The sequence below is a fragment of the Prionailurus bengalensis genome, chromosome E1, assembly GCF_016509475.1.
Source record: "Prionailurus bengalensis isolate Pbe53 chromosome E1, Fcat_Pben_1.1_paternal_pri, whole genome shotgun sequence".
NCBI classification, from domain to species: Eukaryota; Metazoa; Chordata; class Mammalia; order Carnivora; family Felidae; genus Prionailurus; species Prionailurus bengalensis.
In genome coordinates this window covers 42776822-42802059 of record NC_057347.1, presented here as the reverse complement: position 1 = coordinate 42802059, position 25238 = coordinate 42776822, and the positions used below count along the sequence as shown (strand labels likewise).

At 46.0% G+C, this 25238-nt stretch overlaps 1 protein-coding gene across 1 annotated transcript in view; it reads right to left on the bottom strand.

Moving 5' to 3' along the window:
- Positions 1-25233, bottom strand: part of NMT1 (N-myristoyltransferase 1) — a 30783-nt gene extending 5550 nt beyond the window's left edge. The window contains exons 1-8 of the mRNA XM_043584758.1: positions 25058-25233; positions 13517-13625; positions 10825-10969; positions 3735-3853; positions 3058-3149; positions 2070-2186; positions 1088-1258; positions 175-283 (exon numbers count right to left, since the gene is read on the bottom strand). Of these exons, the coding sequence (XP_043440693.1) occupies positions 175-283; positions 1088-1258; positions 2070-2186; positions 3058-3149; positions 3735-3853; positions 10825-10969; positions 13517-13625; positions 25058-25188 (993 nt within the window). The 5' untranslated portion in view covers positions 25189-25233. The remainder of the gene's footprint in view (positions 1-174; positions 284-1087; positions 1259-2069; positions 2187-3057; positions 3150-3734; positions 3854-10824; positions 10970-13516; positions 13626-25057) is intronic.
- Between the last annotated feature and the right edge of the window lie 5 nt (positions 25234-25238).

Genomic DNA, 25238 nt, shown 5'->3' with positions numbered 1-25238 from the left:
GACAACAGAAACAGCAGAGGCAGGAGGGTTGGAATCCAGAAACGACGAAGTGGGTCACTTTTCTGATGAGCTCCCGCTCCCATCACCCCGCCAAAGCCTTGCTGCGTTCCTGCCCAGGGCCAGGATCTCCTCGGCCTCTCTTGCCCCTGCCCAGCGCCCCAGGACACCACTGGCCTCTGGCAGTCGGTAGAGCTTCATGGTACGCTGCATGGTCATATTTCTGCTCAGGTGGGAGAACTTCACTTCAATCAGCTTCCGAGGGTTTAGGGACCGATGCCAGTACCTGTAGGGACACAAATGTCCTGTCCTCAGAGGATTCTGGCAAGTCCCAAGGAGGGCGATGGCATGGAGCTCTCGAGATGGCCAGCAGGTGGCGTGAGAGACCCGTCAAGGCCCCATAAGCGCCAGTGTCGGTGCTGGGCTCGCCAACATCCCCCCACCGTAAGAGCAGACCTGCCACAGCTCTTCCCGGATTTCCTATTTGTCTTTCCTGATTTCAAAAGCCACTTCTCTGTTACAGCAGTTGTCTGGGAAGAGCAACCGTCACTTGTGGAATGAAGTCCATGGAAAGCCTTCTAGGTCTCGGAATGTTTATCCTCCTCCTCCCTCCACTACTGCCTTCGCCTGCTGTTTCTCTTCTGAATTTGAGGCAGAGACTGTCCCTGGCTCACACGGGGATCCGACATGTCTCTTTGGCCCACATAATGTTCAAAACAAAATTGAGCCAACCACCGAACACCTCTGGACATTTACCATCAAAATCCAGATTTGGGCTGGTCCTTAAAAACTAAAGCAAATCCCCAGCAGACTGCCCTCCCTTCTCCAAAAGGCAGGAATCAGTGGGAGCTGAGAATGGCTAAGCCCTCTGGACAGGGCACCCGCTCTCCTGTCTGTGCCTACAACCTCCCCCTTCATTCTTCCGTGCTCCCTACCTGGCTTCCGTGGGTGCCCACCTGCCACCTTATCAGACAGGAGACATGCTCTGGGGCGGGCACCAACTTAGCGCCGGCGCTGCGAGTCTGAAGCACGAGCTCCTCAGCTGGAGTGGGCACGCCCGGACTTCGAGTGCCCTGTAAGAGATCTTTACCTGCAGGTGCCAACAGGCTTTGGTAATACCACGCCGGCAGTGTAAACAGCTTGGAAGATGCCCTCCAGGTGAACTCGCCGGGTTATCTCCCGGATCAGGACCGGAGCCACCCTCTTGGAGCGCAGCTTCTTGTGGACACACAGGAAGTTGATTTCCACCATCTTCTTCTCTCTGGAGAGAAAGGGAGAACTCCCAGTGACCAGGCTTTTAATGGGGAAGATACTCCCTCAAGCTCCTGGAGCCACCGTGTAGGGAGGGGGGCCTTCAGCTCAGGCACGCGTCCTGCCACCACCTGCACCTGACAGCTGGCACGTGGAGTCCCTCGACCCCGCCGCTGCTCTGCTTCACCAGGCAAGGAACCCACTCCGTTCAAGCAGACCGCGCTTTCCACGGGAGGTGGGGCTCAAGCAAACCCCTTTATCTGAAGGCACCACCAGGATCTACCTCATAGATCCCCAATAGCAGGATGCCCACCTTTAGCTGGCAGGGCACCTCAGAGTAAGTCAAGGGCTATCCTGGAATTTCAAGGGTTCTGACTCCCACTAGAATCCGAGGCCTGTAAGCCCAGAAGACTGCAGCAGATAGTTCTGATGTTTCCAGAGAAAATGTGAAGAGCAGAGCTCAGAGGTCCCGTGAGGGTTTGGATGTTGAGTCACACTGGCTCCGGCCTGTTTCTGAAGCTGTTCAAGTGCACCACCACGTGACGGGTGCAAGCACAAACACTGAGTCCCTGTGCAGGTAGCACGCTGGTCCTCAGGGTGGACCCCGTTCAGCCCAGGGCACAAATGAGAGAACCAGCAACAACTCAGAGCAAAAGACATGGTTCCTATGATGAATTTCTATCCCCAGGACCTGAGTTCCCTCCCTTCAAGGGATCTTCACCCTTCCTTTTGTGGAAGGTATGTGTATCTTTTCTTCCCTCGCTCCTAGACCAAGCAGGATGGTGGGGATGTGGGGCGTAGGGGGTGGTGCTGGTGCTTACGTGTCATAGATGTGGATGTTTGCTGGGATGGCACTGATGAACCCAACCAGTTTCCGACTTGAGACCACTCGAACCCCGCAGTGCCACTGAGGGAGCCAGCCAGGCGGCCGGAGAGCCCTAGAAGAGAGACAGAGGCCATGGTGCTGCTGACCAGTGGGCTGGGCAGGCTGCTTGGGCTCCATAGCTGAGTCTGTTCTAAGCTCCTGCTACACCTCCCTGGGGGTTACCAGCTAAATTCTCCATAGGGCCAAGCCCTCCGGGACACACATGGGATTGAGCCAGAGCCCCTTCCTGCAGCTCAGCCCATTTGGCTTACTTACCCACCCAATCCAAGCTGTCACACTAAGGACTTCGCACCCGATCCAATTTCTTTGTGCTCACTCACCATGACAGCTTACGCTGGAGGACGGGCCTCACTGGCTCAGACTCCAGTGGGTCCTGTGGTTGGGAGCAGATCACAGAGAACCCAGAGCTCTGGTCTCCACCTGTCCCCCGGACACCATCACCCCCTCTTTCTGCCTGCCCAGTCTTCCCTTTTCAGGCAGTCATCCCTCTCCATTTCAGCCTCAGGCCTCTACACTCCTGGATACTCAACATGGCCCCAGGAGGCTGGATGGCTCAGCCAGGCAAGGCCATTTTCATATAACCGGGCATGCTCAGCAACTGGATAGAAAAGGACTCTTCTTTCTTTTGAAATCTCAGTAGGTCTCGTCCCTCCTCCCCCTCTTACACAAAGTCACCACACAACACACCAATCTCTTCTGGGTACTGATGCCACAAAGGCCTCCCTCACCCAGTCATTCTACCTTAAATAAGGTTTTGATTCTTAGCTCCACTGAAAGCAACCCTCTCTCCTTCAGATGTGGGGATTCAAAATAGACACACTAGCTTGCGTCTGAAGGCTGGTTCTTAGCAAGGATGAGAAAGTGGGCCCGCTGCGGTGGCCCTGCCCCACGCCCACCCGAGCCAAGAAGCCCTCACAGCTCACCACAGCAGAAAGTCCGGGGAGTAGTCGAACCGGAACATATTGTCATCATCCTCCACGTAGTTCTCATTCAGGAGGCCATAGAGTTCTTTCAGCTGCAGAGAGACAAGGGGCGGCCTCAGAACCACTCTGCCCGACATCCTGGGGCTCAAAGCTTTTCGGAGGGACAAGGTAAACTATCAAACACCATGTTTCATCTCATAAACCCTTTTCACTCCAGGCATGGCACGGACTCTTTTGGAACAAGCACCCCAGCTGTACTAGGAAACTGAGCCACGGAGAAGTAGAGCGGCTGTGACCCAAGTACACAGAGGGGCAGGGCAAGAATGTCAATGTCAGCCAACTAACCAGCCACGGCGTCGTTACAACAGGGAACAGATGAAAAGATGAACGAGACAAATGAACACATGGCAGTAGGGTATTACTCTAGGGAGCTACAGAGCTTAACTCTCCACCTGCCCGAGAAGCCAAGGGCTATTTAATGGGGCATCTCAGGCAGGCCCCAGAGGTAAAAGACAGGGGACCGGGGTGGGAGAGGAGGTGTGTCTGCTCCGACCTGCTTTGATTGGCTCTCAACAGAGTCCTTGAGAAAGTCTTGAGTAGTAGCTGTCTCCGTATGACAGCAGGGCTCACTCAAAGTGGCACTCAATCCACACTGTGGGCTGCCCAGGCCTACTCACCACACCGCGGTCCCCCAGGTCCAAGGCATCCCAGGTGAAGCCCTGGGGCAGGGTGTAGGGCTCCTGGCGGATGTTGTCTTTGTCAGGCTCCACGGGGCCATGGGTGTTCACCACTTCTCCTGGAAGAAGAGCGCAGAGCCTCACCCTCTGTCTCCCGGGGGAGGCAAGCGGGGGCTCAGCTTAGACATCGACCGCAGCAAATTCCTCCTGTCCCCAGGAGCCCTCCATCTGAAGAACACTCTGTGCTTGGCAACTGCAGACCATCTTTCCAGCTACCCTTCGTCCCCAACTGAGAGCCAACTCGTGGCAAAGCTTCAGAATAATCACTAAGATCCAAGGTGCTTGGTTTTTTGGAAATTCTTTTAAATCTCCCTTCGGTTACTAAATGACAAACATTTATCTTGACTAATTTGGCTTCCTGCCTCCCGGCTGGTGTAAAAACAACTCTCATGGTCCTGGCTCAGGCCCATCAACCTGGATGGATTTATAAGGAGTTGCAACAAGGCTGCTTTTGTGTCAACAGCAACAATGCACCGGGCCCACTGCTGAACCAGATGATGGCATCGAGGCGCCAGGCTCAATCTTGGCCCTGCCAGCCTTGGCTTTCAGCAACGTGGGCCAGTTAACTGCTGCCGCCAACTTGGCCCCTCAGTGTTTACAGAGTCCTGCGAGTATCTTTAGGCTCAATCACTGAATCCACACAACGCTGCCAGGAAGTTACCCTTGACATGACATCCCCACCCTGGACAGACACCCCTCCTCTGTGGAGTGTGTGGGGAGCGCTTGGGGGTGTCAGACGATACAGCCCTGATACCCGCACACAGCCCAAATGGACTCATGTGAGACACCTGAACAAATCGACCACTTAATTTTGGCCCTTGGAATTATTTAGTGTCTACAATTCATAGCTCATTCATACTCACAACTGGAAGAAGGCAACGTTTAATGTGTTTTGAAAACTGAGCCTTCAAAAGGGACCCACACTGCTTGCTCCCAGCATCAGGCTCTGTACACACTAGGCACTCAATTTGGGCTTTTCCTGACTTTCAGACCCCTGGCCCAAACATGTCATTCTAATGTGTAACAGGCAGCTGCAGACCCTCCCCGGTCACGGACCCATGGGGCAGGGATAGCGGAAACGGCCAGCTCAAGCTATGAGCTGAGGACAACACTGTTTGGGACTGACCATCTAACTTTCTCTCACTCAACACAATTCGTGAACAACACCCTGCTTCGGATGTCACGCACTGGGATACGGCAGGGAAAAGACAAGGTCCCTGTTCCCACGAGATGTCCCATCTTCTGGTGAATATTTCATAAGCAAGTCATTACCAACATGCTAAGAGTCACAAACTGGAAAGCGCAAGCAACAGCGAGGACACATAGCAAGGAAGCGTCCAGCTACCTCCTATTTACATCAGGCTCCCCAGTAGGTTTGCTTGGGAAAGAGGTTATATTTTTCTTCCCTAGTTTAGAAACTGGCCTTCTGATTTATTCATAAAGTGGCCCTTGTGAATTAATTGAATATAAGTCAATCTAATTCTAATTCACCACCATGCAAAATTTTGGGAGGCTACAAAGTTGAGGGCTAGACCCTTGGAAAGTACTAAGATGTCTACGCTAGTCTTGTTGAGGTGCTGGTTGATGTTCCCGGCCTTCTATTGAATTTATACCCTTTCCAAAATATATTTAACTCCAGAAACTTTATTTATTTGCGGGGGAGCGCAAATTGGGGACAGGGGCAGAGGGAGAGAGAGAATCCCAAGCAGGCTTCACGCCCAGCACAGAGCCCAATGTGGGACCCTGGGATCATGACCTGAGATCATGATCTCGAGAGTTGGGACACTCAACCAACTGAGCGATCCAGGCGCCCCTAACGTCAGAATCTTTTTATTTTTTTCTAAATGATTTCCATGGACAAGATAGTGGTGGTCTTCCCCACTGTACTACAATAATCTCAAGGCTAAATCTTTTCAGGGGTACCTGGGTGACTTAGTCGGTTAAGCATCCGATTTTTTTTTTTAATGTTTATTTATTTTGAGAGAGAGAGAAAAAGAAAGAGAATGAATGAGCATGCCCGTGCAAGAAGGGGAGGGGCAGAGAGAGGGAGAAAGAACCCTAAGCAGGCTCCCCGTGCTGTCAGCACAGAGCCCGACGGAGGGCTTGAACTCAAGAACCGTGAGATCATGGGGCCCCTGGGTGGCTCAGTTGGTTGAGCATCCAACTCCTGATTTCAGCTCAGGTCATGATCTCATGGGTTTCATGGGCTCGACCCCCACATCGGGCTCTGTGCTGACTCTACAGAGCCTGCTTGGGATATCCGTCCTCCCTCTCTCTCTCTCTCTCTCTCTCCATCCCTCCACAGCTCAAGCTCTGTCTCTCTCAAAATAAATTAAAAACAAAAAACTTTGAAATAAGTAAAAAAAAAAAAAAAAAAAAAAGAACCATGAGATCAAGACCTGAACCAAATGCAAGAGTCAGACGCTTAACCAAATGAACCACTCAGGCACCCCAAGTGTCTGACTCTTGATCTTGGGTCATGAGTTCAAGCCCCACACTGAGCTCCATACTGAGTGTGGAGCTTACTTAAAAAAAAAATAGGGGCACTTGGATGGCTTACTCGGGTAAGCATCCGACTTGGGCTCAGGTCACACAAACTCACGGCTTGTGAGTTTAAGCCCTGTGTCAGGCTCTGTGCTGATGGCACAGAGCCTGTAGCCCGCTTCAGATTAGGTCTCCCTCTCTCTCTTTTGACCCTCCCCTGCTCACGCTCTCTCTCTCGCTCTCTCCCAAAAATAAACATTAAAAAAAAAAAAGGCTACATCTTTTCACTTATGCTGGTTACTAGGCACTCTAAGCAACAAGCATTTCCATTCACTCCTTCATCATATGTTCATGGAGTCCTAGAATGTGCCAGTTCTGGGGTGGGAGCTGATGAATACAACAGCATAGGTCCTCATCATCACGGGCACCTGCCACCCAGCAAGATGAGGGCCCCCGACAATGACAAACCAGTTCTCCCAGGTTGCCTCAAGGCTGTTTGATATCTTCGAGACATAGCTGACAAAGCAGAGTTACAGGAAATACTCAGAAAGCTTCACAGTCTAGGGTGCCAACGAAGCGCAGAAGTGGCCAGAGCCTCCTGCAATGTTCTCCTGCCAGCCTAGCTTCAAGGCTTCCACCTGCAGGGAGTGACCTATCCTCCAGCTTCTCAGGGCTCTTGAGTGCCTCCTGCTGCGTCGGTGTGGAAGGCTGCCTCAGAGCATGCTGGGAGTGCAGCCAATGATCTCTAGACCACCCAAACCAAGTAGCCAACTGAGGATGCTGGAAACTTTAGAAAAGAAAACCCTGGATTTTCAGAGGGTTTCTTTCTGTACCCTTTCCCCACAACGTTCTGTCTTCCAACATCAAAGATTCAAAACCACACAATGCAGCAACCATGAAGGACTCGGAAACAAAGAATGTGAGATCTGGGAGACTTTATCTTATTTTTTTTTTAATTTTTTTTTACATTTATTTATTTTTGATAGAGACAGGGCACAAGTGGGGGAGGGGCAGAGAGAATGAGACACAGAATCTGAAGCAGGCTCCAGGCTCTGAGCTGTCAGCACAGAGCCGACATAGGGCTTAAACTCACAAACCATGAGATCATGACCTGAGCTGAAGTCAGACGCTTAACCGACTGAGCCACCCAGGCGTGCAGAGACTTTATCTTATTTTTAAATGTTTACTCATTTTTGATTGAGAGAGAGAGAGAGAGAGAGAGCGAGCGCTCGTGTGTGAGTGGGACAGGAAGAGAGAGGGGGACAGAGGATCCCAAGAGGGTTCTGAGCTTACAGCAGAGAGCCCGACACGGGGCTCGAACCCACAAACTGCAAGATCGTGACCCAAGCCAAAGTTGGACGCTTAACTGAGCCACCCAGGCACCCCCAAATTTGGGAGACTTTAAACCAAACGAATAGGGCATGGATGAAGGTAAGAGTGGGGAGGCTTCTCTCTCGGAGCCCAGAGAAACTACGTACAAGTCCAAGTCCTCCCTTGGGTAGCTACTTATAAAAACTAAGTAGAGCATGAGAATCTTGATCTCGGGGTTGTGACTTCTAGCCCCACGCTGGGTGTAAAGGTTACTTAAAAATAAAATCTTTAAGGAGCGTCTGGGTGGCTCAGTCAAGCGTCCAACTTTGTTTCAGGTCACGATCTCGTGGTTCGTGAGTTCCAGCCCCATGTCGGGCTCTGTGCTGACAGCTCAGAGCCTGGAGCCTGCTTCAGAGTCTGTGTTTCCCTCTCTCTCTGCCCCTCCCCTGCTCGCACGTTCTCTCTCTCTCAAAAGAATAAACATTAAAAATACATTTTTTAATAAATAAAATCTTAAAACACATTAAAGACATAAAAAAAATTAAAACTAACCTAAGAGTGACGAGATTCCAATCCACGGAGATGAGGGGGAAAAGAGAGGGTTCCACATGCCTCTACTACAGTGGGAAAGTGGGGACTTTGAAAAAGTAGAAGGACATGATCTGAAAAGTTTATTTGGGAACAGAGTTATGCTTGTATTTGGGAACACAGAACGGTCACACAGCCTAAAACATGCTATTTAGAAGGCCCTTTGTGGTGAACTTAGGATGGCTGTAAACTTCTCAAGAATTCCAGGTCTCTTCAGTGGAATACAACCTAATCTTACCTCTCCCAACAAGGTGGGGAGTAAACAGTACACTTGATAGGCATGATCACTGGGCCCACCTCAGGGGAAAAAAATCACAGCAAGAAGCTGTAAGCCGCACTACCCTCAGGATACTTGGAAGAACTAGGCTGACATGTCAGCCACACGACCGACCGAAGCCTGTAATGTGGTGCTTTCTGCCGGGCTAACTCACTAAAACAACGGAATCCTTCATTTGGGCCTGACCGTGGACCTGAAAGGCAGACTGGTCAGGTGCTCAGGGCACCGGCCCTTCCCCAGCACCCCACACTGTAGATGGCCCAGAAGGCACACCCAGAAGAAATACAGCTGACCTCGCTCCACCTTCCTGAAAGCGTCAGGAAGCTCTCAGGAGCAAATGTGTGGCTTTCTCGTGAACTTTCTGACAACCCTTGGAGCACTCTCTATATTTACAGGAGGAGAAACTGAGGCAAACAATACAGTGTGACAGGACTAATGAGGAAGAGAAGTCCATGGATCTCAATTTACCTCTTTACCGGGTTCCATGTCTATGAAGAATGAAGCTAAGTTACCCATTTGCAAATTCCTAATGAAGAGTAAAACCAGACCAAAACCCCCAAGCCCTATCTGAAAACTGGGCCAGGATGCCTGGCAGCCACCACAAAATGCTGTCGTGCATCTCACTCAGAGGCGGAGTGTGCTGCTGTCTGCATTCTTCCTGCTCCTTGGTGGGGAGTAGTCCCTGGGACCCGTTCCTAGTAATGTCCTAGTAACAGCATTGCTGTGATCCAAAGCCTTCTTGGAGGGCTTAGCCAGTGGGCCTGGGGCCTGGCTGACCTGGGCAGCCTGACAAACAAGCAGGTGGGTCGGGACAGGGTTCTAGAATAATGCCCGCTGCCGATTCACCGCTCCTCACCATCCAGGCAGTGTTTTTGCTTTCCACCCCCTGAGGGGCACACCTCAGCTTGCTTCTGGATTATGATTACACTGTCCAAGAACTGCATCTGCTCTAGAGTAGTTTCTGAAACTTCCAAAGTGGACACAAATCCCCTGCAAGTTCGAACTCCACAGGTCTGGGGTGAGGCCTCAGAGTCTGCATGTCTACAAGCTTTTAAGCAATGCCCACTCTGCTGGCCTGAGGATCACACTTTGAGTAGCACCTCCCTGTGTCGCATACTTCCCACCTCTGGAATAGATAACCCCATTCCAGCTGCCCCTTTCCCCTCTCCCCTCTCCAGTCTCTGGCGCTACCCTGCCCCTGCCCCCTCCTCCAGACCAAACATCCTGGAGGCGATCAGTACATGCACAACCTGAAGGCCACTTACATTTGGTATCTGAACCCATGTTTTTTCAACATACTTACTTTCTCAGTCACAGAGAAAATAGAAATCGGGCCCAGAATTGTGATGTAACCACTCCAGAAACTTTTTGTCAACAGCAGCATCTGAAGTTAGCCATCAACGTTAGCTGTGGCTTGGTCTCAGCAGGAATCTCTAACTCGCCTGTTATGTCATCTCTTTACATTTTCTGCCTGTCCCACCCCTTTCAGAGTTCATTAAAGAGTGCCAACCAAACCTGCACAGGGTATTTCCAGGGGTTGAACAATTGTGGTTAAGCAAATGTCAAAATTACCTGCAGTTGGTAAGCGTGCACTGGCTGACAAAGGGAAGAGGCTGGGGACTCAGCCCAACCCAGGATGAGACATCTGCCCAGATAAACAAGACAGCCCCTCTGTAAAACTCTTTGTGGGAAGACAGACCCATAGGCACACATCTCCACTGACCGTGTGCCAATATACTGTTTTTCTTTGTGACTTACAGTAGATGACGATGGACTAAAAGAATCAGTATTTGTTCTCAGCATGAACTCCTGTGAAATAGTAAGGTCCCTGAACATTAGTCTTTTCCATTCCTTTTTTTTTTTTTCTTAAGTAGGCTCCAAATCAGGGATGCCTGGTTAAGTGCCTGTTAAGCGTCTGACTTCAGCTCAGGTCATGATCTCATGGTTTGTGAGTTCGAGCTCCGAGTCAGGCTCTCTGCTGTCAGCGCAGACCCTTCTTCAGATCTTCTGTCCCCTCCTTCCCCCTCTGGCCCTCCCCTGCTTGTGCTTGCTCTCTCAAAAATAAATAAACATTAAAAAAAAAAAAAAAGGTAGGCTCCACACCCAGTGTGGAGCCCAACTTGGGGCTTGAACTCACGAATGACCCTAAGATCAAGACCTGAGCTAAAATCAAGAGTAGGATGCTTAACTGAATAAGCCAGCCAGGCACCCCTAGTCATTTCTATACTACATTTTAAAGACCACCTTCTAAAAATAACCACGAAGGAAGTCCAGGACTCTACTGTCCTCCCTCACAGATTCAGCAAGGCATCCTAAGCACGGCTAAGATACATCCCTCGCCCTCACCAGGGGAAGAAAGCACATACATACCCAGTTTGGGGACAGGCTGCGTGTCCCAGAACTGGTAGCTTCGCTTGCTAGCCTCCTCCATGGTTTTGGCAGGTCCCTGACCCACTGAAAACAGTTCAATGGCTTTCTGAATTTCCTGGATCCTCTCTGCTGGCAAAGAGTTCATCTGGACAAGACAAAGTTGGGGAGAGAAAAGGCCCATTATGTTAACAAGCACTTTTGATTAATCACTAATTCAGTAGTTAAGGGGTGCAACTCAAGGAAGGGGCGTGGTTCCTCCATCCCAATCCCAGAGGTCAGGTGTCATACGACAACTGGGAAAAGAGTGATTGGCGATGGGCTATTTGAAAGGTGGGTGCTTCCCACTGGGTTTCTCCTTCTTGGTCTCATGATGTCTGATGGCAAAAGGAATACGTGCTCAGTGTCAAATTTCAAACAATGCAGAAATGTGTAAAACATACAGAAAGTAAAAAACCAACAAACCCACCCCTTAAATATAATCCTTGTCATCAACAGTCTTAATTTAGGAGGTAGGGTGAAAAGAGGCAAATATAATTTCAGGCTTTTTTGCATGCAAGCTCCAAACACACACACACACACACACACACACACACACACACACACACACACACACACAATTTTCAAAAACTAGAACTGGATCATATGGTATTATTCTACAAGCTGTTCTTTAAACACCATGTCTTAGAGACCCTTCCATGTGGACACACAGACCTGCTTATTCTAACAACTGAGTCCACTTTGTGCCTGGACCATAGTATATTCAGTGAGTCTCTCACCGATGGGCATTTCTGTGGTTTTGTTCTTCAGCTTTACACACAATGCTGTAATGAACCTTCTTGTACATCTATTTTTGTTCACTGGGATACATATTTCTGTAGGAGGAAGCCTAAGAAAAAGGCGTGCTGGGTCAAAGGATATGCACATTTGAAATTATATATCATCAACTTGCTCTCTAAAAACAGAGTATCAACTAAGAGCGCAATGAACAGTGTGTTCATTTAACTAATATCAATTAATAACCAAGTGAGCACGTTTCTCCTCACCCTCATCATAAGATTTGCCAAATCTTAAAACTCTACCAATCTAGGAGAAAAAAAATATATCAATTTTCTTTCATTCATTGTGAATTTAACCATCTTTTCATACACTGATGGAACAGTTTAATTTTGTAAACTGCCTACTCATTTCATTAGTTTAAACTGGTTCATGTATTACAAATATTTTTCCAGCCTGTTGTTTATCTTTTTAACTTTTACAGAAAAGTTTTAAATTTGTCAATTTTTCTCTTATGGTTTCTGGGTCTTATGTCAGGCTTACGATTATATAAAAATACTCATAATTTCTTCTGATATTTTTACTTTATTGTTTTCTTTTCCCATTTAGATAGAGGACAGGGAGAACATAAACGAACATGTTTACAGTGCATCTTTCCTGGAGACAGGACTACGAGTGATTTTCATTTTCTCCGTCTTATTGTTTTTCCTAGATTCTTCACTGCTACCTGCTCTAGCATGCAGGTGCTGTGTAAATGGTGTTTTGTTAAATATTTCTAATTTCAAAGTGAATCACTTTGATACATGCTCGAGCTCAAATCCCCCTGGAGTCTTCTAAATACCCACCCCCAGACAAACAATGAAACAAAAGTCTCTAAAGCCAAATCACGGGCTTGGGCTAGAATCCCTGACCCAGAGATATGGCTGAGCCACTGCTCTCATCTTAAAAACGAGGAAGACCCCCACCTCCCTAGTAGGGATGTTGAAGGTTTGGGGTTAATTTAAATGAAGCACCGGGCAAGAACCTGGCCAACACAGTGGTCAATAACGGTGGGGTGTGGTTTTTTTTTTTTTTTCATAGTGGATTTGATATTGAGAATGGTAAAAAATTACTTGAAGCCATTTCTCAATTACGTAGGAGATTCAAGATGGAGCGTGACATTCGTGGCACAAAACACAGTGGGTATACTGGAGCGAGACTGGATTCCTTGTGAGGGTTAGACACTGTTTTGGAGGCAATTCGTAGAGAGGAATTATATGTTTAAGCTTCTCCTGGGGTCTACTCAGAAGGGGGCAGCACTTCACCTGAAATAAAAGGTGCTGGTGTTGTGTTGTGTTGTGTTGTGTTTTGTAATGTTGTTCTTTTAAGAAACCAACCAATCCCTCCCCATACTTCTGAATTTCAGGTCAGTGTGTCAGTCTTAGGTTTGTAAGGTCTAGGCCAGTGGTTCTCAACTGTGGGACTCACAGGTTCCGTTACAATGACCATGGCGCTAAGAGAATGCTTGCAATATATAAAGGTTGGCCTTCAAAAGAACAGGCCTTTTCTTCTCCCACTGGCGAGGACTTGAGACAGAAAAGACTGAGAACCACTGCTCGAGGCGGCAGGGGCCGTTCCGACGGAAGTGCTCTATGGCACCTAGCACAGCACCACATGCAGCTATCTGTACCTGTACATACTGAGGGGGCAACATGCCTGGGGGTCAGTGTCTAACCTGCTGCATCTTTTAAGGTACGGACAGAAGTTTAATCACCTAGGTCTAGGGCAGCAGAGGGCAGCAGGGGGGTCCAACTCCTCCATCCTGAAGTAATGCCAGTGGAGACTGTCAATCTGAATTCTTCCTATACATTCACCCCCAAACTCTTTAGTCTGAAAAAGCAACTCTCTCAGTCACAAGAAAACAGAGCCTCCTTGTTACCTTCACAGGCTGATCCTGGGCTGAATCTGTCTCATTGCCTTTCTCTTTCTTCTTTTTTTGTTTCTTTTTCTTCTTTTTGGCTCCAGTGTCATTGGCTGGACTCAAACCACTGTAAGACAAAGTAAATACTGATGCAGGGTTTTTTAAAAATCATCTGTTTTGAGCCACACTGACAAAGAGCTTTCTGTGGAGCCAGACCTTCCTTAATCAGGCCTGTTGGCTTCAGAAGCAGACCAGAGAATCCAGGTCCCAAAGGGGCATTTGGAGGACACCAGCGGACACAGCTCTCCTCACTCCCACCAGCTCTGGGGGTGGTGGGAGTGGGGTGGGAGGGGGGCCTGCGCAAGAAACGTCCTATTTGTTTGGAAGGAACTTTTCAATTCTTGTTTCTATTTTATGTGTGTTTTTTCTCCAGATTGCCAGAGTGCCGGCTCCAGAGGCGAATGAATTGTTAGCAGGGCATTCATACCACCAATACTTCCTTAGAGCCCTGAATTTAAAATGATGACAGCCCATAGCAGTCTTTTTGGAAAGCTTCCTCACCCCCACTCCCACCCTCCCACTGCAATTGGTCTAGTGAGCTTCCCCAGCTGGATCTAAAGCTCAAGGCAGTGCTGGAAAGGGAGGAAGGAACGAGGAAAAAGGCAGTTTTGCGTTGCTACGATCTGTGTCCAAGCCAGGAAGACAATCGCGAGAACTGCCTACATCAAGCCTGCAGGACAGAGGACGACGATCAGCTGGTTCAGGCTGTGTGATAACCCAGAACTGGCAAAACCCAGTACTGGGGATCCGGGGAAAACAACAATGAAGCACCCAGCCACTCCTGCCACAAAGAGATTACATGAAACATGCCTGTGAGCCTACTAAAGGCGACTTCCTTGTGCTGTTTCCCTCTGCGTGACACACCCAACGAATGTAGCAAAAACAGTCTCTTAGCCAAATTTAACCGTCTCCTACAGCCTTTTAACATTGTTTTCTATCAATATCTTCACTGACACACAAATCATGTACTATACTGGGCTTCTTTGACATTTTCCATTCATTTGCTCCCTAATATTTTGTCCCAATTCTTTTTGATTTCTGGGTTTCCTTTATTTTATCTTTGTATTGGGTTTCCTTTATTTTATGGGTGAATTTTAAGGCTCGCTTTGCATCTAGCTTTGCTCATCATGGTTGTACAGTTGACCCTCGAACGACATAGGGGTGCCAATCTCCCACACAGTCAAAAATCTGCATGCAACTTTCAATTCCCTAAAGTCTTAACTACTAATAGCCTACTGTTGATGAGAAGCCTTAGTGATAACATAAAGTCAATTAACACAGATTTTGTAGTTATGTGTATTATACACTGTATTCTTAAAATACAGTAAGCTAAAAAGAAAGAAAATATTGTCAAGAAATCCTAAGGAAAACACATGGATAGTGCTGTACCGTTACAAGTTTGCGGACCCACGTGGTTCAAACCCGTGCTGTGCATGGGTCACCTATGGCTGGCGTCTGCCATGTCTAAACTGATTTTGGCATTGTCAGCCTGGGAGCGATGCCTAAGGCGACTCTACCATCTTCGTTGGAAATCTTCCATTAAAAACTCAAAATGAGCAGTCCCACCCGAGACTACACTGAGCCCTAATCTGCAGGATCAGCTAAGCGCAGGGGGTTTGCTTTATATTCTAGATAATCAATTTTCAAAGAATTAAAATAGCATAAAATGTTTTCCATGCCATCATGGCAAATTCCATCTAAGCTTTATTTTGTAATTCAGAAAGTCTTCCTCGTCTTAAATGTCTTGGGGTGATTATGAATATTAATTTTCCTCTCACAGCAAGTGGTACTGTAGAGGGAGAAGGCAACCTACAGCCACGTGCTGCCATTTCCTGTTGGAGATGTAGGAGCACTGGCGTCTAGACTTCATGACCTTATATGTGGACAAAAGTTACCTCCAGCCTTTCCTGGAGCTCCCTGACTTCATAACCTTTCTACATCATCCTAAACTCTGTTCAGCTGTGGGACTTACCTCTGTGAAAAGGGTTTCCATGCTAGAAAGTGTGTCCTTCCCATGCTAGAAAGCCTACAGTGACAGCAGCCTCTTATCCTGGAATGTATCAAGCCCAACTTTTCAGGCCCAGAGCCTTCAGTTCCCAACTAGCTCATTCACTCTCACCTTGCCCTGCTCTGTGATAACTGCCTACACCCATCTGCCAGGCCTCTCAATGCCCCTGACGTAGGGAGACTATGGAGTCAGGTCTACCAAAGGCTGGAGGTTACTTTAGTCCAAGGGTAAGGTCATGAAGTCAATATGCAAGTGCAACTCCTAGGTATTATCTTTTTTTTTTTTTAATTTTGTTTTAAGTTTATTTATTTTGAGAGAGACAGAGCGTGAGCAGAGGAGGGACAGAGGCAGAGAGACAGAGAGAGAGAGAGAGAGAGAGAGAGAGAATGAGTATCTCAAGCAGGCTCTGCAGGGTCAGCACAGAGCCTGACGTGGGGCTCGAACTCACAAAACTGTGAGATCATGACCTGAGCTGAAACCAAGAGTCGGAGGTTTAACCAACTGAACCACCCAGGCACCCCTCTAGGTATTATCTTAATGAGACACAGAATGCATAACATGAAAGAAAAACCAATAAAATTCAGAGGGGGGATAAGGTGAACTCCTTAATACCAGATGCTCAGCAAAACCCTCAAGGCCATGGCAAAGAACATTAACCAGGAAGTCATTTATGGCCTAAAGAAAAAAATTTCCACTTAATAATTCAATGATGTTATCATATACAGGCCTATTCGCAGCCTATAACAACTTTAAGTGGTTTTTAAATTCCAGACATACTCTCACTTCATTCTCAAGATTATATAAAGCATTATGAGGTTTAAAAGCTGGTTGATTTAGGAAACAAAGCAGTATCCCACTGTTGATACAATTTGTAAGTCCTCATTCATTTCAGCTTATGGAATGAGTTCCCTAGTTCCTGTCTATGAATTACCATAAAAAATATTTTTTCAAAAGTTCTGTGGATAAAAAAAGGTCACGGTGAAGAAGTGCTGTGTATTAACCAACTTACTAAACACAGTTCCACGTAAGGAAAATAGAAGAGATTACTTCCTCCGACTTTAGAAATCTTTACAAGAATGCAAAATCACTTAAAAACTATCTTCCTGCTTTTGCTCTGCTATTCAGTGCAGACACTTCTGTGTAACCATTGCCTCACGGACCCCATTTTTGTGGAAGGATCTTAGACTGAGCACTTGTTCTGTTTTATGCATCACCAACATACATGTCTGACAAACTCTAAGACTCAAACTGCAACCAGAGAGCAAACTTCATTTCCCTTGTACTGCCTTGAATTTGCACATGTACCTACTGAGCAACAATCCTGTTTCAACTTGTACGTCAAGCATACAGACAGATGAAGAACAAAGGGAAGTGAAAAGCGAGAAGAGTCATTTTCACTGAGCTGCCAGGTAACGAGCTATATCCATGAGAACACATTATGAGCTCACCATGGTCTTACAGTCAACAACCCAGACAGGATGACAATGGACTCAGAGAAGAGATTTCCAAAGAAATCCAAAGGGTTTCCGAAGGGTTAGTTTTCAAGCTGATTATAGCAATTTTAACTATTCATAAGAAACCAAGCTCAGAGGCCTTGTAAGTCTTCAAGAAGTGTCCCAAGAAGCCAATACCATTTCAGAGAATAGCTTCAATGTGGATTTGGGGAGAACCAAATCAGAGGACCCCACTGAAGCAGGCTAGTCCTTCTCTAAGAATTCAGCATCATTTAAAAAGGCCATAAAGGGGCGCCTGGGTGGCTCAGTCGGTTAAGCGTCCGACTTCAGCTCAGGTCACGATCTCACGGTCCGTGAGTTCGAGTCCCGCGTCGGGCTCTGGGCTGATGGCTCAGAGCCTGGAGCCTGTTTCCGATTCTGTGTCTCCCTCTCTCTCTGCCCCTCCCCCGTTCATGCTCTGTCTCTCTCTGTCCCAAAAATAAATAAACGTTGAAAAAAAAAATTAAAAAAAAAAAAAAAGGCCATAAAAAGGCCAACTGAGGGCCATACCCAGTTGCTAGGCATCCCAGGACATCTAGGGATTCTGCAAATTGCAACAAATCTCAGAGAGCTCTCTGAACCTGCCAGTCACCTTAACGCACTCCAAAGAGATGGGCCAGAACCACAGAATACAAAAATCAAAGTACAACTTTGGCTTATTTGGTTCCAAAATAATGAGGAAAGAGTTAGTGAAATTTGCCTTCCTGGGGGAAGGGGGTCCCTACAATGGAAACGGACAGAAGAGTTCACATAAAAATTTTAAAGTTTACATTCTAAAGTTGATAAGCTCAAGACCAACCCTAGTGAATATGGGATGAATTAGCAGAATTAGCCAGAACAGGGAAGACAGCAATCAAAAAATTAAAGGGGCGCGTGAGTGGCTCCGTCAGTTGAGCATCAGACTTCGGCTCAAGTCATGATCTCACAGTTGATGAGTTCAAGCCCCAGGTCAGGCTCTGTACTGACAGTTAGCAGCCTGGAGCCTCCTTCGGATTCTGTGTCTCCCACTCTCTGCACCCCCGCCCCTGCTCATGCTCTGTCTCCCAAAAATAAATAAATGTTAAAAAAAATTATTTTTCAAATGTCATTAAAAAACATTTTTTTAATGGGGTGCCTGCATGGTTCAGTCGATTAGGCGTCTAACTCTTGATTTTGGCTCAGGTCATGATCTTACAGTTTGTGGGACTGAGCCCCACATCACGCTCTGGGCTGACAGCACGGGAGCCTGCTTGGGATCCTCTCTCTCTCTCACTCTGTCCCTCCCCTGCTCGTCTCTCTCGCTCCCTCTCAAAATAAATAAATAACCTTAAAATACATATCTTTTTAATTTAAGTAGGCGCTGTGCCCAACACGGGGGCTCGAACTCATGACCCCAAGATCAAGAGTTGCGTGCTCTACCGACTGAACCAGCCAGGCACTCCAAGAAATATCATTTTTTAATGAAGGCCAAGATTTTCTCAGTTCAAACACAGAAACCCTACGGATGCTCTGGTATAAAGTCAGAGCTCAGGGAGGGAATAGAGAATGAGCCTTAGTGCTGATTTCTAGAAACAGAATGCAGTGCCAGGATGTATGAGTGGGTGGGAAGGAGGGGCAGGCTGACAAATGAGCAGCAGGAGCACAGAACTTCCAGATAATGCCACAAGCAGGAACGGTTCATAATGCAGGCCCCTTCTCCATCCTGGGTGGCAGGAGTGACAACATCCACTCAAAATCCACACAAAGTGGGTGACAAAATCCACTCAAAGGTGTGTGGCAGGAGGGAACAGAAAGCTGTTCTTGTGGGTGACTGCAAGCTCAGCCACCAGGGCTGGAAGAAATCTCAGGGCCACCAGGCTTAACTTGCTGTTTACAGGAGAGGAAACCAAGGCCCAGAGACATGAGACAAACTGGTCATCAAGTAACCAACTGGTACCCAGGGACGAGCCACCAATCTTGAAAGACTCGGACCATTCCTTCCCAAACACTAGAGTCTTGTTTCTATGGGAACTTCTGTGAGACTCCTCCAAAGCCAAAAGAACACCATTTCATCACCCAGGGCCCTAAAACAAATTTCTGTGGATCAGAGGAGCACGTATTAAAGGCAAGGAGGAAACTGAGCCCTGCTTTATTTAGAAAGCCTCCTCTGACTACCCTAGCTCTCACTGATATCTAAGATTATGATCTCCCAAACAACTTAATACTCTACATATAATGTGTTGCTCCCTACCTTCCCAATAAGATTAAGAATTTCCTGAGCAAGGGATATCTTATACAGCTGCTTCCTACAGCACCTCCAGTCGTGCCGAGTGCAGTTAACAGTTCAACAAATGATGTGCTTGACTGCTGCTTTCCAGCATAACAGACTAAAATAAAACCCTGAAAAGCTAGAGCCCAAAAGAGGGTCAGCAAAACATCTCCAGTAATGTTTCCATAGAACAGCTGTGTTAATATTCTATGAAAGGAGCAGAGACGCTGTGCTCTTTTGAGCCACTGGTTGAGATTTTAAACAATCGACTTTCTTATTAAATTATCAACTTCCTTATTTGTCATCTTCTCCCTCCTTCAGATCTGTCCTATTCCTAGGAAAGTTAAAACAAGAAAGTGCCAGTGAAACTGTTTCAAATGGTTCCAAGGTCTTAAGCACAGACCATGGGTTTAGTTTTTACTAGGAGAGCAAAGAAAAAAAGAGTTCAGAAAATAAAATTCACAACTTTTCGTCACTTACTTTCTACCCCTAAAAACTGGAAGTTAATTCTTTGGGCCAAAATTCAAAATTTCCACAGAAACCTATTAAATAAACCCTAGCCTCTAGTATTCTTTTGATTCTACTTTTGGATCTCAGGAAATCCTTCCACAAATCAATTTACTTACGAGGTGTGATATGTTCACCAGTAATCCTGTTGGTACTCAAAAGGCCCACGAGGTGAATGAAGTGGCATACAAGGGCACCCAAGAAGAAACCACACGGCATGACTCACTATCAAATGCCTATCCTCTGCACTGCTGTGGCTGCAGGCAACACCCCAAACCCTGCAGAGTCCCACCAATCAGTTATTTATATAGAGAACTGCCTGTGAATCCTAGATGATGGGAAAAGTTGAAACACTTTAGCACTGCCATCAAGGTACTCCAGGAGGCCTGTGAAAAGAACAGCAGGTTGTACGAAGAGATTACAAAAATTGCTTGCACTGCCATCCTCGGCCCTTCCCGGGACAGTTAGCCAGAATTTTAAGGGTGAACGAGCCAGTTCCTGTCATGGAGGTTAACTGGTTTCTTTAGGGGTCACAAAAGCTCTGAAATACTAAGCTGTTTAGAACAGGATTGAGAGAGAAGTGTAAATTCCACATCCTCTGGGTTGCTTTGGTGAGCCAGACTGTAACCTGGCAACTCCAAGGTCGAATCAAATGCTGTTCAGAGATCACTTTCAGTAATTTTCTGAGCAATGACTCAATGCTGGCAGAAACTTCACCCACTAGAATGGCCTCTGCAAGAGATACTCATCCATTAAGAAGAGTTTAAAGGGGCCGGCCATCTCCATCACCAACGGGATCCTTAGCCTGGGAAAGTCCACGGGTTGCTGAATGGACCCAAAGACAGGACTCACACTGCCGCAGAGTCAGGACGCAGAAACCAAGGCGGTGGGGGAAAGAAATCCAGCAAGTTCAGAATGGATCCTCCAGGGGTGTCAAAGGAAGCAGAGAAGCAAATCTCAAGCGCCACTACAAAAGCTAAATCAGTGTTTGTAAGTGAAGTCTGTTATGACATAATCCATGGAGAGGGCTTAGTGCAGTGACCAGCGTCCACAGATAACATTTATCAAACACTTAGCAACAGTGAAACCCCCTCAGCTGTCTCTCAAAGTCAGCAGCAGCAGAAAAAATATTCAACCAAGAACTGACCCTGGCGAAGAATTTTATTAGTTGGCTTCTTTTTTGTTGCTGCCATTGCGGCTGCTCTCACTAGAGAACCTCATGTTTTGTGTTGCCTTAAATGCAACAATCCCAACAGCACCTTCCTTGAGGAATCAGAAGAGGCGCCTGCAGGGTAGAGATTTCCGACAAGGTTACAGAGAAGAAGTGAAGGAGGTCCTCCTAAAGTTATTACATCTATGGCCCCCAAATCTATGGAGTCTGCAGGCGAAGGATTAACTGCAGATTTGGTAAAGCTGGGAAATTTCAGAGTGAGCACATGAGTTAAACAATGTGAAAAATCAGCAAAACTGGTCTGCCACAAGCAGCAGTCTCCCTGAAATAGGCTCTCATTTACTTTTCATTTCTTCTGCTTTCCAGTCTCTTCTCTTTGAAGCAGCCCTTGATTAGTTTCTTTTTTAATTGCCACTTAATTGGGAAATAAAATTAGAACACTTATTTGATATCAGTGATGAGGTTTCTCTTTTCATTTCTGCTTTGATCTAGTTTTGAAAAACCAAAAGCTGAGGGAGAAATTACGAAAAAGGGACCTAAAAGACTTCTTGTTTCCAAGAGCTAGATGCAGCTACAGGCCATCAAATAAATATGGAAAGAACCACTCTCGGAGAATCTGAAGAATAAAACAAAAGCAAGAGAGGCTGGCTTTATGGCATTTCCTTGCAAAAAGCCCTCTGTTTTCTCTTAAGTTTCTTCGTAAGGGATAACAGCTCAGGACCGGTGAGGGAAACTTACAAGAACTCATCTCAACCTGTCCCCATGGAGAAAGAAAGCTGGACAAGGAAAGAGACATCCCTTATCAAAGGGACAACTTACCAGCATTTCAGAGGTATCAATGACACTGCAAAAGAAATCCTAAAAGAATCCTAGGAACAAAATATCAAAGTCCTTTCCTGTTCCAATCATCCAAATAAACTTTACTTGTTTGTTAACCCAAAACTAAAATCTAATGCTAGCTGATAAGGTTTATCCTTTAATAACAATTCTTGGAAAGCCTTTCACTAAAAACAAACAAATTAAATCATACAGATGAACTGTCAACTGCAGGGGGGATACAGCATTAAGATTATCTTTAGCCTGACTCTTCTCTCGATTGCTCAGGGTAACTTATGTCAGGCAAGTAACTGGGGAGGAAATGCTGCCTACCTTTGTCGAGTAGATTTTTAAAAACATAGCTGATAGAAAAACTGCAGATACATATAGATATATACGTATACCTTGCACGTAGGCATGTGAACACACATTTGTGTTTCAATGCATATGTGAAATTAATACTCATCAAATGTTTATTTATAAATCATGGAAAAAACACATAATAAGAAAAGCGAAGAACTAAGTTTATATACAAAGGGACACAAGATACTAGCATGTCTGTATTTCCTAGTATTCCAGTGCCCGAACGTAGCTTATTTCATTACTGTAAAGTACTGTGAGCCCTTTCTAAAAGGAAGGCCTAAGAAAATGATTAGTTTAAACTATCATTAACTTTTATTGCATATTGTATTTAAGACTCATTAGCATCGAAAGGAGGTGTTCCCCTTCAATTTTTACATCACTTTTGAAAGCATTTTAAGTGATATTAAGTAAAGACAAGAAAAATTTCAAGAAGCCAAAACAAAAAACAAAAACAAAACAGTGGAAACTTTCCAGGGCAAATGAGAGGATCCCTGATTTCTGTAAGCAGTTCACAGAAAACTGTCGTAAGGCTTACAGTGAGACTGATTTGGGGAAAGAAAGTGTGTATGTAAGAAAAATCTGACACTCTTCCCCTCAGAGAGGAGAAATTCCACTAACATTGAGCCATGATTTTAACATTTGCCATTTGTTCATTCAGCAAATACTCACTAATGCCCATTAAGTGCCAGGCATCTCAAAGATATGGTCCCTGTACTCAAGCACCTTACAGTCAGGTGAGGCAGGGACTGGACACATGTTATTTAACTGCTGTTATAAAAGCTACAAAAAAAAAAAAAAAAACCACCACGTACACAACAACAGGGTATGGGATAAGAGCACAAGCTGGGGGAAGGAGGACGGAGAAGATACGAAGAAAGAACACGAGGGAGGGGCAAGGCTGCATTCTGGATGTTATCTCATTTAATCCCTACAACTGGAGGTTAAGTAACTTTCCCAAGGTTACAGGTCAAGTGTCAGAACCAGGCTTAGAACCCAGGTATGAATGACCCCAAAATCCATGCTTTTCCCACTGTGCCACACTGCTTCTTCCCAAAATCATTTCCTCTGACAATTAATAAGAAAATATTGACTCCTCAGATTCAAGACCTCAGATCTGACCTTAGGTTCCAAGTGTCAGAAGTAGACTGTCCTCCGAGCTAGGTCCTCTGTTTGTCACCTGCCACCTCCAAACTCATTTACACAGACCTCTAGAGTTGGGATGCTAATAAATTTGTTCACCCAGACCATATATGTACGTGCAACAACAATAACAACAAAACACCGTCAAAGTTCTTTTTTAAGGTTACCTCTTTGTTGTACTATAAATAAAACAGAACTTTCTGTCAAACAGTTTTGCAAAGTGATTCACAGATCATAGAGAACTAAACCAATTAGAGAGCTATAGATGTTAGTCAGGGCAACAGTTTAGCAGAGAAAAATAAAAGCGACTACACACACAGCAAAGAAAAAGCCTTCTGAAATGACTTTTGAATTCAAGAACTCTCATCTATGATTAGGATTTCTACTCAGGAGGGCTGCACTTTCCCTTCTTCCTGTTCCTATTTCCTCTTTAAAAGCTTTCTTTTTTAGGAATCTCAAGTTTCAAGGCTTTTGTTACATTATATCTGTTGTGAGTTATAGCAAAAGAACACACTCTTATAAAACCAGATCTAACAAACTTTCTTTTTTTCTACATTCTTCTTGTGATTTTTAATCCTGGTCAAAACACATAAAAGCTTTATCTTTTTAACCCCAGGATTCATCACAAGCAAATTGTAAACTACCTAAATAATCCTTTGTTCTTCCATCTCTACAAGGCAATAGATTTTTTTTTTTTTTAAGTTTATCCAAAGATTTCAACCTTCTACTTTTACCTACAGGATGACTGCTAATACTGCAAATGACATCATGGCTATGAAAATGGGACTACCATACACACATACACACACACACTAAATCAGACCACCACAGACTCACCCAAAATTACACATAACTTTCCACTAAAAAACATATATGTAAATGTAGACAGACAGGGACAGAGTGAACTTCAGCACCAGCCACTGTAACAATATGAAGAAAGAAGGATGACAGGGTGTGGCTCATAAGAACAAAACCTGATTTGGAAATAGAACTCAGCATTGAAATGCCTGATGAATTTCTTCTGCCCAAGTAACAAATAGTTACTAGCAGGCAAAACTGTAAAGTACAGGAGATGCCGTATTAAACCCACTTCCAAGCCCCCCGACCAAGATACATCACTCAATTTCTTGAAGCTCTGAGGCTATTTCACAAAGTTAACAGAGCGAAGATCCAGGATCTGATTATATATTGTTCAGGAAACTTATGGATTATTTGGAACAACAGGCACCGAATACATCAAAACATTATCATACAGTAATTACACGTAGGGTTTTATAAGGTAAGTTTGTATTTTGAGTTTCTCCTGTAGTGATATTTTACAACATAATTATGGTTTGTACAGCCTGACTTATTTCCTCATTGAAGGTGAACTGCAGCGAAATGTTTTATTATTCGTTTATTGCTAATCACGTTGTTCACACACCTCTATAAGTAACGTTCCTTTGAACTGTTCTGTTACATTGACCCGTGTTGTGCATTGAAACCATCGTCCAACATGCTCTTTTCCCTGAATGCAGGTGAAGCACACGAGTGGAACATTACACAGAAGAACTTTTATATAATAAAAGTACTGAATGTCTCCGGCCCTTAATATACTGAGCACCCACCCTGGTAAATGACAAAGACAGCAACCAATCGCCAGGCAGGACCCCAACGTCTCAGCCAATAAGAATATGGGGGTGGGGTTACACTAAGCTCCCGGTGACTTCCCCGCACCCCAGAGACCCAGGCTGTGGGAGACTGGACGGGAATTGGACTCCGAGGATATCGTTACCCCCGGCTGTAGCTGTTGTCCTCCTCGTTCTCGCAGTCGCTGCAGTGCTCATGGCCGTTTCCGTTCCCTTCCATCATCTGCGGCAGCGGAGGTGCCGGCGGCTTCACTGCTGTCTCACTCTCGTCCGCCATCTTGAGTTGCGAGAGCCGGCCTCCGCGCCTCACTACATGGGGGGTTCCTA